At 37.5% G+C, this 14,007-nt stretch overlaps 1 protein-coding gene across 1 annotated transcript in view; it reads right to left on the bottom strand.

Annotated features, from left to right (window-relative positions):
• Nucleotides 1–14,007, bottom strand: part of itpr2 (inositol 1,4,5-trisphosphate receptor, type 2) — a 99,549-nt gene that overhangs the window by 53,808 nt on the left and 31,734 nt on the right. Inside the window, exons 11-26 of the mRNA XM_084124539.1 lie at nt 9,316–9,464; nt 8,739–8,838; nt 8,493–8,656; nt 7,811–7,952; nt 6,640–6,798; nt 6,389–6,561; nt 5,912–6,031; nt 5,579–5,761; nt 5,207–5,458; nt 4,950–5,097; nt 3,506–3,653; nt 3,198–3,385; nt 2,599–2,719; nt 2,430–2,481; nt 701–869; nt 415–582 (exon numbers count right to left, since the gene is read on the bottom strand). Coding sequence (XP_083980665.1) covers nt 415–582; nt 701–869; nt 2,430–2,481; nt 2,599–2,719; nt 3,198–3,385; nt 3,506–3,653; nt 4,950–5,097; nt 5,207–5,458; nt 5,579–5,761; nt 5,912–6,031; nt 6,389–6,561; nt 6,640–6,798; nt 7,811–7,952; nt 8,493–8,656; nt 8,739–8,838; nt 9,316–9,464 — 2,436 coding nt within the window. The remainder of the gene's footprint in view (nt 1–414; nt 583–700; nt 870–2,429; nt 2,482–2,598; nt 2,720–3,197; nt 3,386–3,505; nt 3,654–4,949; nt 5,098–5,206; nt 5,459–5,578; nt 5,762–5,911; nt 6,032–6,388; nt 6,562–6,639; nt 6,799–7,810; nt 7,953–8,492; nt 8,657–8,738; nt 8,839–9,315; nt 9,465–14,007) is intronic.

The raw sequence follows: 14,007 nt of genomic DNA, 5'->3' as shown, positions 1-14,007 counted from the left end.
ATGTATATTTTATTTTAGCTTCATGTCAATTAACTAAAATGTTTTTTAATAGATTTAGTTACAACACTGTTCTGCTTTTTGACACAATAATAACAAAATGATGATTAAAAATGATTATTAAACTACAAGAGTATGTGCATTATGAATATTATATTTCTAATATCGGTAATATGAGTTTTATTACTAATAAACAGTAATATAATGTTGGTCGAATACTAGAACCAAATTATTAGTCAGCCAATCTTTTAAGGGTAAGAGAATTAATCAACATCAAACATTAATCACTGTATCAAAATAAGATTTTAAATGTATTCTCTATATTGAATTCGCAATGCACTGTGATGAAGAAGCAAATCTGTTGCATTATAATTTAGCAATACGCTTGCAGTGTTTCTCCTGCCAGTAGGTGCACACCTCTGAATTCTGCTCTTTGTTTTGATTCTCAGCAATATCTTCACCGCCGTAAACTCCACTCTTCTCAACCCACAGCTCAGACTTCTCCACTGTCAGACGCAGCTGGTCCAGGCTTGCCTTAATCTTCTTATAATTCTCCACATCCTCCTCAGAAACCAGCAACTGGACCTGCAAAACAAAAAACATTCATTGGCAAATAATGTGTCTATCAGTAAAACAGACCATTTAAAAACTTGCCAGTCTCTATACACTGATAAGAAGACAGTAGTATGAGTGAGAGTGAGACCTGTTTGAAGGCCTGCAGAACTTCGGCTCTCTGGCTGAAGTGTTTAAAGATGAGCTGAAGAGAGCCGGAGACCAGTGGAGGGTAGTCCTGCATGATGAGGTGAATGAGCACCCGCAGAAACGTCTGACCACCTTCATCATCGAGGTCCACTGGGCTCCTCTCCTTAGCACTGTGAACACAAAACACAAGGCCTGACTGAGTAATGTGTTTTTTAAATAGAAGTTTTAAAGACAGCAGCAAGAAATGGTAAATTTAATTCTAAGTGTCTGAGAGGATGGAAAAAGTAATGACCAGGGTCCGAAATTAACTAGAGATGGGGCAAAAATGACATGCATATGGGCCTGCAAATTATTGAAATGTAATGTAGCAGAATGAGTATTGTGTTTTGATATTGTGAGCATTTTTTTCAGATTCTTGTTTGTTATTTGTTTCAATTAATTCAAGTATTTGACATAAATGGACAGCACACTGTTTCTTTTTATGGTTAAAAAAATATGCCCTCACAAATGCTCCAGAAAATTAAAACAAGAAAAGCAGCAGTTTAAAAGTTTGGGTTTCATTAATATTTCCTTTTTTTGATTAAAAGAAATTAATACTTTTATTAAGCAAAGATGCATCAAACTGATCAATTATTACAAAAAATATATGTTCTTTTGAACTTTCTATGATCAATATTTCTGTTGATCTTTCTATTAATCCTGGAAAAAATGTATCACAGTTTCCACAAAAATATTAAGCAGCACAACTCTTTTCAACATTGAGAATATATATTAAAAAAAAAACTTTCTTGAGCAGCAAATCAGCATATTACAAAGATTTCTGAAGGATCATGTGACACTGAAGACTCATTATTTACTCATATTTTACAACATTACTGTTTTTACTGTATTTTAATCAAATTGAAGGGTTAGTTCACCCAAAAATAAAAATTCTGTCATTAATTACTCCCCTTATTGTCGTTCCAAACCTTCGTTCATCTTCCGAACACAAATTAAGATATTTTTATACTTAAGATATAATTATACTTTCTGTCCCTCCATTGACAGCAATTTAATTACCACTTTCAAGGCCCAGAAAGGTAGTAAAGACCTCGTTAAAATAGTCCATGTGACTACAGTGGTTCAACCTAATGCTATGAAGTGACGAGAATCCTTTTTGTGCGCAAAAAAACAAAAATAAAGACTTTATTAAACAATTTCTTCTCGCGGTTCACGTGAGCACCAGGACACATACGCCGGCGTTCTGACGTAGAACATGTAAACACTGCACTATGTTTACAAAGTGAACAGCGTCAGAGATTGACACGGAAGAGAAGAAATTGTTGAATAGTCTTTATTTTGGGCGTTTTTTTATTGGTCCTACAGGTTTAACAACATGAGGGTGAGTAATTAATGAAATAATTTTTATTTTTGAGTGAATTAACCCTTTAATTAAGCCCTGGCGAGCTTAAAAAGCATTCAAATTCTTTTTTTTATTTTATCTTACCAACCCCAAATGAACAGTAGTGTAAATTTAAATCTGTTTTTGTTTGTTTTAAAGCTTGACAGCAATTAATACACATTTTAATTTTAATTTGGTTATGTCTAACTGATAACTAACCCATTTTTTAAAAAAGTCAGCATTAGTACTGATATCAATCCAGCTATTTCAATAGTTCATTCTTAAGCACCAAACACAACCCAAATAAACATAACATAAGGCAAATAATAAATAATAATCACTCCCTCACCTTCCCGAAAACATATTCTCTGCTTTCTCTGCAATTTCCTCAATGTTTGGCTCTGGAATATACAATAGAAATATTAAAACATACACAAACAGACCCTTAAAGCAAGAATAAACTCCTCAACTGGGATCTGAAAATGAATGTTTACTGTATGCCATGAAATGTCTCTCACCAGCCATGACAGGAACTTCCGTCACTGAGGCAGAAGTGTCCAAAGTCTGCTCGCCAAACTCTTTTTTATAGATAGACAGCAGATAGGTGATGCGGTAATCGAGACGCACATTCAGAATGAACTATAAAAGGAAAAGATGAAATGTAAAATTATGCCAACATTTAAAGGGATAGTCCACCCAAACTCTGACGGATCAATCCAAGTCTTGAGCTTACGTTTACCAAATCTGACTGCTCTATATAAGTTAGTTGATCAATGTTTATGTGTATGTTAATAAAAGCCTAAATTAAATTTGTTCAACAAAAAAAGTGATCATGTATCTTCAGAAGACTTGGATTAAGCCGTTCGATTCACATGGATTCAATCTCTTTATGAATGTTTTGAAGCGTTTGAGTGAATATAATTTAATGGAGGGACAAAAATCTCTCAAATTTAATTAAAAATATCTTTATTGGTTTCAAAGGTGAACTAACCCTTTAATATAATTTCCAAAACCTTTCCTTGACATAGTGTGGAAGACATAAACTTGAGTTTAGTGAAGTGTAACTAATACATTTAGTTCATTGCAACAGATTTACAGCAATCTATGAGGGCATCACCTGCAGAATCTCAATAATCCTGAGCTTGGTGTCCATCACCATGACGTTCTCGTTGTCAGGGAGACAGATTTGCTTTCCGTGGATTGGCTGAGCATCGGGGAGACAGTGGGCCATCATCAAGCCTCTGCTCAGAACCATCTGAGTCACCATCTCACCCACACCGTGGATGGTACGCATGACATTATTACCTACACAAACACAGCCTGAAGTGTTACACCTCCTCAAGCACAAGCAGCTATTATCTTGTAAAACAAATACTGAAGACGCATTACTTGAGTGAAAACAGACAACTTGAAAAAGTCTCTCACCTCCCTCAGGGCCCTTGTTGAGTTTGGACATGAATGTGAACGTGGGTTGGACAATGTCCAGGATGGCCAGCAGGGTGCGCGTGAGGCACAAAAGCTCATTAAAGCTGTAGAAGCCAAAGTAGACCAGGTTACGTGCCAGGTGGACCACCTGTGAGAGAGACAGACAGAGGCAAAGCCATTCAAATTCAAAGTGTTAGAGAGTGAATCATTAGTATTCTGTTAAGGCTAATGCAGCCAATCTGCTCTGTCCTCTGGACACATCACATAATACGCTCAGGAAAAACCTCAGACCTGACACACAAATAACAGATATAAACATTGTCACTAACTACACCGATTTAGATGTCACAAGCATCAAATACAACATGATGTGATTCACTAAAAAAGGACTACAATGGCCGTGCTGTGTTGTTTTGATTCTCTACAAGAACCAACTCAGAGTCATTTGTTTGGGAATCCGTTGGACTACATTGTTCCACTGTATACGGATAGATTTTATTTACTAAAGAAAATTGCTCATAAGGTCATTCATTTGGGAATCAAAACCACTCTTTAGAGTCATTTGCTCAGGAATCAGGTCGGAATACACCAGTCATGCTCTATGAATGGATTTGATTCACTAACAAAAGCAGCTTATAATGGTGAATACTTCAAGGAGTGGACACTGTTTGCACTGTATGGTTCGGATTCACTACATCCAACTCACTTGAGTCAAACGTTCAAAAATCAGTTGGACTACACTGATTGCACTGTATGAATACATTTGATTTACTAACAAAACAGCTCATAAAGGTCATTAATTAGGGAATCGGACTACGCTGGCCACTCTTTTTGTTTTTGATTCACTAAATAGTACAAACTCCTTCTTTTTTTTTTTGATCATGAATCATCTGGACTACACCAGTCATGCTGTATGGGTGGATTTGATTCATTTAAAACAAGCTGCTTATAAGAATCATTAGTTTGTGAACTGAACTATACTGTTTGTGCTGTATGATTCTGATTCACTACAAATAACCAACTCATTAGAGTCATTTGTTTAGGAGTGTAGCATGGACAGATATGAATTATCAACAAAAAAAAGTCAGAAGGGTCATTCATTTGGGAATCGGACTATACTGATCACGCTGTATGCTTATGATTCACTAAATAGAACCAAATCTTTAAGTGTCATTGACTACACTAGTCAGCTGTATAGTTAAATCTGAATCACTAAATAAGCAGCTTATAAGAGTTCTCAGTTCAGGAATTGGACTACACTGTTTGTACTGTATGGTTATGATTCAAAAAAAAAAAAGGCTGTTTGTATTGCACTGTAGATTCAGAAGTGGTGTTGCTGAATAGACCAGGAAACAATGTCATAGCATTTCTGCATGGTTTTCTGTCCACATTGATGGAAAATTACACGTGTGAGAACTGTTATAGGAACCAACCATAATCTCACCTCAAGGGTCAGTTCATTCTTTTCACTGTCTCCAAATGGATCAGGCTGACTGACAACATCTTTGAGATATTCATCGACAAAATGCATTGTAGGGGCAAACTTTCTCTTCATCTCCTCTCTGGACGTATCTCTGAATTCATAGTCATACCTGTGCACCAAATACACATTCAGACAATCCAAACAACACAAAACAGTCCTATAAATAAAGCAATGTGATGCTAGAAGTAACACTGGCAAAAAACTGGCTTCCATCTTACTCATTGACGGAGATCTTGGAGGGTATCTCGGTCCACAGACGTGCATAGCGAACGGGCACCACGGCCTCCTGCGGGTCGCGGTCCACGTGCATGTGCAACATTAGACGACAAAATGAGGCACGCAGGTTGTAAGGCAGGCAGTCATCAAACATGCAGCGCAGGATTAGATCCACCGGCAGCTGACTGGAAATCTGATTGATGGCCAGATACTGCCGGTCCAGGCACATTTTAGCAAAGAGATTGAGTTGGCACCTGCAAGAGAATGGATAGGGCACTTGATAACACAGCTGTTTAAACATTCTTAAGTACTCCGATTCAAAGTGAAAAGCAATCTGCCTAAAATAAAAAAATAAAATGTGATTAAACTCTCACCTATAATATGTAATGTTGTCAACGTCCACCTTTTGTCTATCCTTGGCATCCTGAGCCAGGTGGCGGATGGACTTCCCATGAGGCTCTTTGTGGTTATCAATCCAGTATAGCCACACTTCTTCATCCTCACCATCCTCCTGGATTAAAGATGACTCCAGAGAGGTCTCTGTGTGTGGGATCAGTCTAAAGAAACACAAGCCCCAGTCATATATCTTGACATAAAAAGCAAAATGACTGTGTCAATAGCTGTATACAGTTATTACAGATTAATCCAGTTATTCTGAGTCATTGTTATACAGATAATCTCAGGAGGCAGCACAGAGCAGTTCTCACTTGGTCTGGATGAGGATGTCTGCGTTGATGGGGTTCAGCATGAATTTGCAAATGAGCTCCTGAGTGACAGGAATGGCTGTTTTGTTGGAGACACACAGGTCAGACAAATAATCCAGAAACCTGGGGGAAAATGCACAAGAACCTTATAACCACTGCTAACAAATGTGAAAATGGTACTTGTAGTTGTATCAAATGCAAGAATCACATTTGAATGTTTACTACTCTGATGTTTGGGGTTAGTATTTTATTTGAAAGAAATGAATACTTTTATTCAGCAAGGACGCATTCAATTAATAAAAAGTGACAATAAAGACCTTTACATTGTTAGAAAAGATTTCAAATAAATTTAAAATAAATGCTGTTTTTTTATGTATCATTGTTTCCACAAAAAGATTCCATTCCATTTCCTTTCATACTTTCTGCAAGTTTTGATTAGTACCAGACATTTGAGTGGATGTCAAAATCTATGGGTCAGACCTGGGCTCTCGGTTCCTGCGCAGAAGTTTGACAAAGGTCTCGATCTCACGTGCGGTGATGTGCTTCTCTAACAGCTTGCGGTTGTTGTGCAGAAGAGCAGTGATTGTGTCTTCGGCCAGAATCTCATAGCCGATCTGAGCCTGCATGATGGAAAAATTCTTGGCTATGTACTCCTGTGATAAAGAGGACATGTGTATTAGTCTCATACATTGATTGATTAATTGGAGTTGATAATTGAAGATGTTCCTTGCCTGATTCTTGCGGTAGTCTTGTTGGGAATGGCGCAGGATTCTGTAACACAGCTGTAGCATGTACTTAAATGCAGCGTTGCGCTGCTCGCCCACATCTTCAAGCTTCGGCATTGGCGAGTCTTTAATCTCCGAAAATGGGGCTTTAAGAATTCCAAAGATCTGCAAACATAAAAATTACAGTCAGAAATCTGCCATGGAAACGATGGTCCTTAAAGACCCCCTGTGGTGAAAATCAAGTTTTTAATGTTGTTTATGTATATGTGGTGTTTTTAATATTATGCTTTAAGACAAACCATGTGCAAAATCATAAGTCAACACCATTGCTGAGTATTTTCTTCTTAAAACTGCAGTGAACCAAAGACAGTCTCAAAAAAGCGGTTTGAAATCGCCGGTGTAACCAATCAAGTCAACGTGTGGGCGGGCTTTAGCATATCATTAAATAAGCTGTGAAGAAGGTAGTCTCAAGAGAAGCCAAGTTATCATGGTATATTTTTCTGTTGATATGAAAAATCGGGTACATTTAGCAATATTGTGGGTGAATTATGTATGATGAACTATATGCCTTTCTCCACTGGCGTTCTAAATTGTTCTAAGCGTTTGGAAGGATGCTGATTTTTAGAAGGCAGCCGTCTGACTCTGAAATAGCGAACAGGAACATGGTTTGTGTAACATTAGCAACACATTATTAGCTGTTTGATGACATAGTCAAGCCAAAGGCTAATCATATTAATTACCGTATTACCATATTAATTACCGGCATACATAAAACGCATTACCATTCTGATACATCGACTTGTATACGAGCCTGTATAATTCGCTCTTCCACTTCTTCTTCTGAATCAGTTTCTGGTTCAAACATATATGGTCGAATTAAACCAGTATTTTCACTTGCCATTGTGCAGCGTTTACTACAGTAAAGTTGAGTGAGTGGATCATGTGATTGAGTGGAGGCGGAGCTCATTTTCATATTCATGAGTCCGTGTATACTAAATGAAGGAAGGGTGTAGAGTTGAATTCAAGCTATTTTAAGGCATAAAGAACTTTTTTCCAGAAAAAAAAAAGTTTCAATATGTCATTTTGGTGATCAAAGATGAGTTTTAAGGGATAAAACTATTGACTACAGGGGGACTTTAAAGAATCAGTTTACTGTAAGTACACTGTTTGAGCAAACCTGTGCCAGGATGTTTTGCTCTCTCATGAGTTTCTGCCTCTCTCTGTTGGGGTTCGAGATGACAACAGCCAGCACGTCCTGCCCATTGTTTGGCACCTCGCACAAAAAGAAGATCAGATCCTCCAACAGCTTAATAGTAAACCTGAACATAAAAATGTAAGAGCAAGTATGTTTTTAAAACTATAAATGTATAGTAGTGATCACATCTACTTCATAAGAATCCTTTGCTTATGGAAATGTAACCCAATATATAATTTGGATGTTTTGTGTGCAGTTTTCACTCATGTTCACATTGGTCACTTGAATTCACCGTGCTGACCAACAGAAAAGGCTACTTAGTTAGACACATACATAGAGATATACATCTCTACACTTTTAAAAATAAAGATTTTTATAGATAGATGAACCATTCTGGGTTCACCAAAGAACATTTTAGTGAACAATTTTTCTTAGTGTGAAGAACATTTTAATAATCTAAAGAATCTTTTTCCACTATAAACAACCTTAGGAAAACCTTGGAAAAATAGATGCTAATAAAGAATCTTATTTTTAAGAGTGCATGCTATTGACATGGACATGTTTTTGCTAAAGTGCAAAGAAAAGGTCCATTGTGACCGCACCATGAAGGCCAATGTGACCACAACTTAACGCATTAAAAGGCCTCCAGTAAGTATGACATTACCTGCGTTCATTTGCTGCTGCGAAATTGCTGATACCCAATATACGCACAAATGACTCCAGGACTTTGTTGGCATCGTTGGCAAAGTCCAAGTCTCTGACCTCTGACAGGGGGACAGAATTAATGGAGAACGCCTCCTTGTCCTCCTTCATGTGGCAGGTGCCGATCTGCACAAATAAAGAGAGAAATTACATGAGCTTTCGTTGACAAGGATCATTTTTATTCAAATCAAAAATGGAAATAAACAACCTTGAGCATAACGGGTCGTTCTTCCTCAACATCAATAGGAATGTTAGTACTGGTCACCCAGGTGTTTGTGCACAAGTTCCTGAGTCTCACATATGAGTTCCTGAAAAAAGAAGGTACATATTTTCAAGGGATCGAACCAAAGAACTTGCAGTTGATGTTTGAGCTACAGGAAATACCCAACAGTACATGTGACATAGTATGGACTCCTATCCCATTGATAGCACTTGAATAAAAACTAACCAGGACAAATGGTTTTTAAGTACATTTTTAAAATCCAAAAGGTTGCACTAAAAAGGCTTTGTGAGCACTTGAATGCATTGAGATCACTTGTTCTACAATCATTAACACACTATACACCCTTTCAAAACCCGTACTGCTACTTTTTCACACCTACATCTCTTAACTTGCACTTCTATCCAATTTTGGATGTTCGCACAGCTTCTGTAAGGGTGATTCCTTGGACAGTTCCTTATTTTGGATAAAAGTGTTCGCTAAATAAATAAATGCAAATCTAAATGTAAAACCATTTTAATAGGGTTGTCATGGATGATTTCTATTTTGGTGAAAAGGAACTAACCTGGGAACCAGGCAGTCTGCACGCTGTAAGGTGGTGGCATCCAATTCGAAGAGAGAGGCGATGTCATTGCCGTGGGGCACTGCAACAAGGGTGTAGGGGATCTTGTCAGCCTGCCACTTCTTTTTAGAGTACAAAGAGTCTGTGTTGGTCTGATGTTTGCACAGAGAAAAAGGGGAAGGTCACATTAGACAATGCAAGTTCACTGAATCTGCACTTATAGGTAATTATATGAGTTTTTATTTTCTACAATGTTTTCATTATTTTTACATTAAAAGAAAATCAGGGTGACGGACCTCAAACCAGGGTTATTATAGTTAACTAAAAGTAAAACAAAATAAAAATAAAATAAAATAAATCCATTTATAGTGATACAATTCCAATGGAAGTCTATGAGGCTAAGCATTTAAAAACAGAAATGTGCAACTCTTATTTTTGTTAAACCGGCACAGGATTCAAAGCTTGACATGATTGCAAGCAATTTGATAACACTAATCTCATGTTAAAATGTACAATGTTTATGTATTGTGGCTATATTTCCATTAGTGTTTTTCTGGTGCAAAATATTTGCCTTGTTTTTAAAAACTGAGGAAATGAGTAGGAATAATGTTCAGTATTAATTGACAGCATTGAACCAGGAATTACTATAATGGACACAGCTCCTGCAAAAAAAAAAAAAAAATAAATATCCAGAGACAAACACAGAGTAGGGGTGTGCCATATCATACCGTCCACGATAATACCGGTATACATTTTTACATGATAAAAAATGGCATATCACTGATATAGCGACGCAATGACGTATGGCGCATTACGTTCCCTAGCACGCACAACAACAACACCTGTCTGAGCGCGAGAGCAGCAAGTCAGCCTCCAGTGACGATTTAGTAACATTACCTAAAAAGGAGCGACTTCAATAGTATTTTAATAATTCCCGCAGGTCTACCACTTATAATGCGGGAAATTCCCCCGCAAACATTGATTCACTTTGGCATGTACATTGTATGAGTAGCTTAAATGAATCCACACAGATTATAAAATCAAATCAATAATTTTAAAACTTTCTCCAAGACGCAATTTTACCAACCGCGTGAGTGTTCAGCAGTGCTGCGCAGTGTTGCCAGATGTACGATAATTATCGTATTTGTACGATAATTTTGACCTCTCTACGATGTACGATCAATAATGGAAAAAATCTTATAATGTACGATAATTTCAGAACTGTGTGACACTTCAAATGATGGTTGTTGTAATCATAGGGCTTCTCATTGATCTAGCTGTGGATTCTACGTCTACCGGCCGGAAGAACGTGTAGAGAGAGGGAGTGAGCGAGAGACCTTGCGTGTGTGTGTGTGCTAGTGTGCCTCACGAAGCACATACAAGGACCCAACCAATCAATTGTAAGTGCGGGAGGGCTTTTATCTATACTCCCGAACCGAATTAATCAGAACCAACTCATGACTAGTGTTATTTTACATTTGATTACCTTATTCAGTTTCTGTAGTATTTCTGAATACTAGTGTTAGACCTACCCAAAAACTTTTCTCTTTATTTGTATTTTTATTACTTTGTATATATTTTTTGCTACTTTTTTCAATTTAATTCAAAGACTGAAATCAAGCTTCCTTGTGTTGTGTAAACTCTTAAAAACAAAATTACCCAATTGTAAAAACGCAATGAGTGAGCAAACATTTAGGTGAGATCAGCGGCGGTTTCTTCATTAGGGCGATCGGGCGACGCACCACCACCACCAAAGTGTGAAAGGGACTTTTTCAATCACAATCTCATTCAACCACAGAGTTACGCTAGCAGCAGTCACTCACTGTTGTTCTGCCTCTGGATATAGTCCAATCAGCGCCAAGTCACGTTCTGTGGAGTACCGCCTCTTTTTGGGCGATTTCACTCTGGCTGAGAATCGCCCAGAGTGTTCCCATAGACTTACATTCAAAGATTTTTTTTTTCGAACTGCAGGCACTGCAATGCATTATCTATGGGTTCCGGGAGGGCTCGCACTAACGTGCTTTCGTCATCATACGTAAACTTCACTTGTGCAGCGATTGGTGGAAACAAATATACCTCTAATAATATTTAGCCATAAGCTGAAGTGACATCCAATAATTTCCTCAGTGCATAACTTATTTCACGGACATATTCTCCATCTGTAAATGTTAGAAAGTCAATATTTCCAGTTTGCTGTCATGTGGGCGAGCTTTCTGCAAGCTAAACTTCCGTGAACGAGCGCCGCCGTGTGCATGCGCGCCGAACAGACGGAGCGCACTAGGAGCGCAATTATTCTGACTAAAATATACATTAGCACTAAATTATAAATATATTTAGCTAAAATATTGTTGTTGAATATTTGTTGTTGTTGGTGAAAATAAATGTGCTAGAGAATTTCAAACCTACATGTGTATTTTTATGATAGGCCTATTAGCTTTGTTTTTATTTTATTTTAAGTTTAGTAAATTTAACTACTTCTTTAAAAAGCATTATTTTGTTTTTAGATTGTAATGTTGCAATGTTAGAATGTAATGTGACCCCTTTTTTGGATAGACTGCAGATAGACAGCAAGGTTACACTATGTTTGTTTTTATAACCTTCAATATGAACATTGTTTGCAGGACAATATTGATCAGGATATTATTATTATTCTTTTTATTAAATACAGTTTTTTTTTTATTCAAATAGAAAAATAATAATTAAATACTCAGATTATACCATACATCGCCATTTAGCCCAAAAATTCAGATTTATTTGGCAATTGGCTATTTCCCAACCCTACCAGCTGAAGTTTTAGCTAAACTTTAGGCTAATGATAGCTACATTATTATCACTGTCATATTGTTATTTAACAATTAGCCTACATTCAGTCCTGGATTAATAATTAAGTTGGCTTGAGAGAGCCAACATATTGAAATCCTATTTAAACTTATTATTAAGTTGGCTTGGAGAGCCAACTTACTGAAATCCTATTTAAACTTATTATTATTATTAAGTTGGCTTGAGAGAGCCAACATATTGAAATCCTATTTAAACTTATTATTATTATTCTTCTTACTAAAAAATCTGACTCAAACTCCTCCTAGAGCTTTAACTCTACATACTCCAAAATCGGCTCAGACACTCAAACAGATCTGACTCGGTGTGCTATATCTTTTCAGACTGATCGGACTTACGGTTTTCCTAAAAATGACGATCAAAACTCGGAAAAACTCCCATTGACTTACAATGGGGAGTTCTAAAAAATTCAAATCCAGATTCAAACTCACCAACCGACAAAAATTTAAATCTAAACACCTTGAAGACTAAACCAAACTGCCGTTCTATATATATTAGCCAATGAAACTCATTTAAACTAATAAACTCTAATCTCATACATTTATAAACTAATTAACTTAAATTTAATAGCTAATTAACTAATAAACTCATGAATTCATAGACTTATGAACTCTTAAACTCATAAATTAATAAACTCTGAACTCTAAACTCATTTAAACTTATAAACTCTAAACTCAAAAACTCGTACACTTATAAACTCTAAACTCATAAACTCTGAGTGTGTGTGTGTGTGTGTCTGAGTGAGTGTGTGAGCGAGGTAGTCTGAGTGTGTGTGTGTGTGTGTGTGTGTGTGTGTGTGTGTGTGTGTGTGTTTGTGTGTATCTATCTAACTTATTTATATATCTATCATAAACTTCAAACTACTTTAAACTACTTTAAACTTCAAACCACTTTAAACTTCTTTAGTTTAATGCTTCCAGCTCCCAAGCAACTCCATAGCAACCAAACTTGAGTACCCTAGCAACCGTTTTGCAAGACCTATATCTCTGTATCAGAACATCGTATAGAGATGAGTTTTGGCTCTTTTGACTCATGCTAGCAAACAGCACTTCCAACATGCTACACATGCTAGCAGTGAATAGCTACATGCTAATAGCAATTAGTTAAGTGTTGAATCATGCCAAAAACTCCATAGTAACCATCTGTGACAACTACCAACCACCTAGTAACACCATATCAACCGCCCTGAATACCATAGCAACCACCCAGAACACCCTAGCAACCGCCTAGCAACCACCCAGAACACCCTAGCAACCACCCAAAATACATTAGAACACCCTAGCAACACCATAGCAACCACTCAGAACACCCTAGCAACCACCCAAAATACCTTAGAACACCCTAGCAACACCATAGCAACCACTCAGAACACCCTAGCAACTGCCTAACAACCACCCAGAACACCCTAGCAACCACCCAAAATACCTTAGAACACCCTAGCAACACCATAGCAACCACCCAGAACACCCTAGCAACCACCCAAAATACCTTAGAACACCATAGCAACACCATAGCAACCACTCAGAACACCCTAGCAACCACCCAAAATACCTTAGGACACCCTAGCAACACCATAGCAACCACTCAGAACACCCTAGCAACTGCCTAACAACCACCCAGAACACCCTAGCAACCATCCAAAATACCTTAGAACACCCTAGCAACACCATAGCAACCACTCAGAACACCCTAGCAACCACCCAAAATACCTTAGAACACCCTAGCTACACCATAGCAACCACCCAGAACACCCTAGCAACCACCCAAAATACCTTAGAACACCCTAGCAACACCATAGCAACCACCCAGAACACCCTAGCAACCACCCAAAATACCTTAGGACACCCTAGCAACACC

This window comes from Abramis brama (assembly GCF_963993115.1).
Source record: "Abramis brama genome assembly, chromosome: 9".
Lineage (NCBI taxonomy): Eukaryota > Metazoa > Chordata > Actinopteri > Cypriniformes > Leuciscidae > Abramis > Abramis brama.
This window is presented reverse-complemented; position numbering and strand designations above follow the sequence as displayed.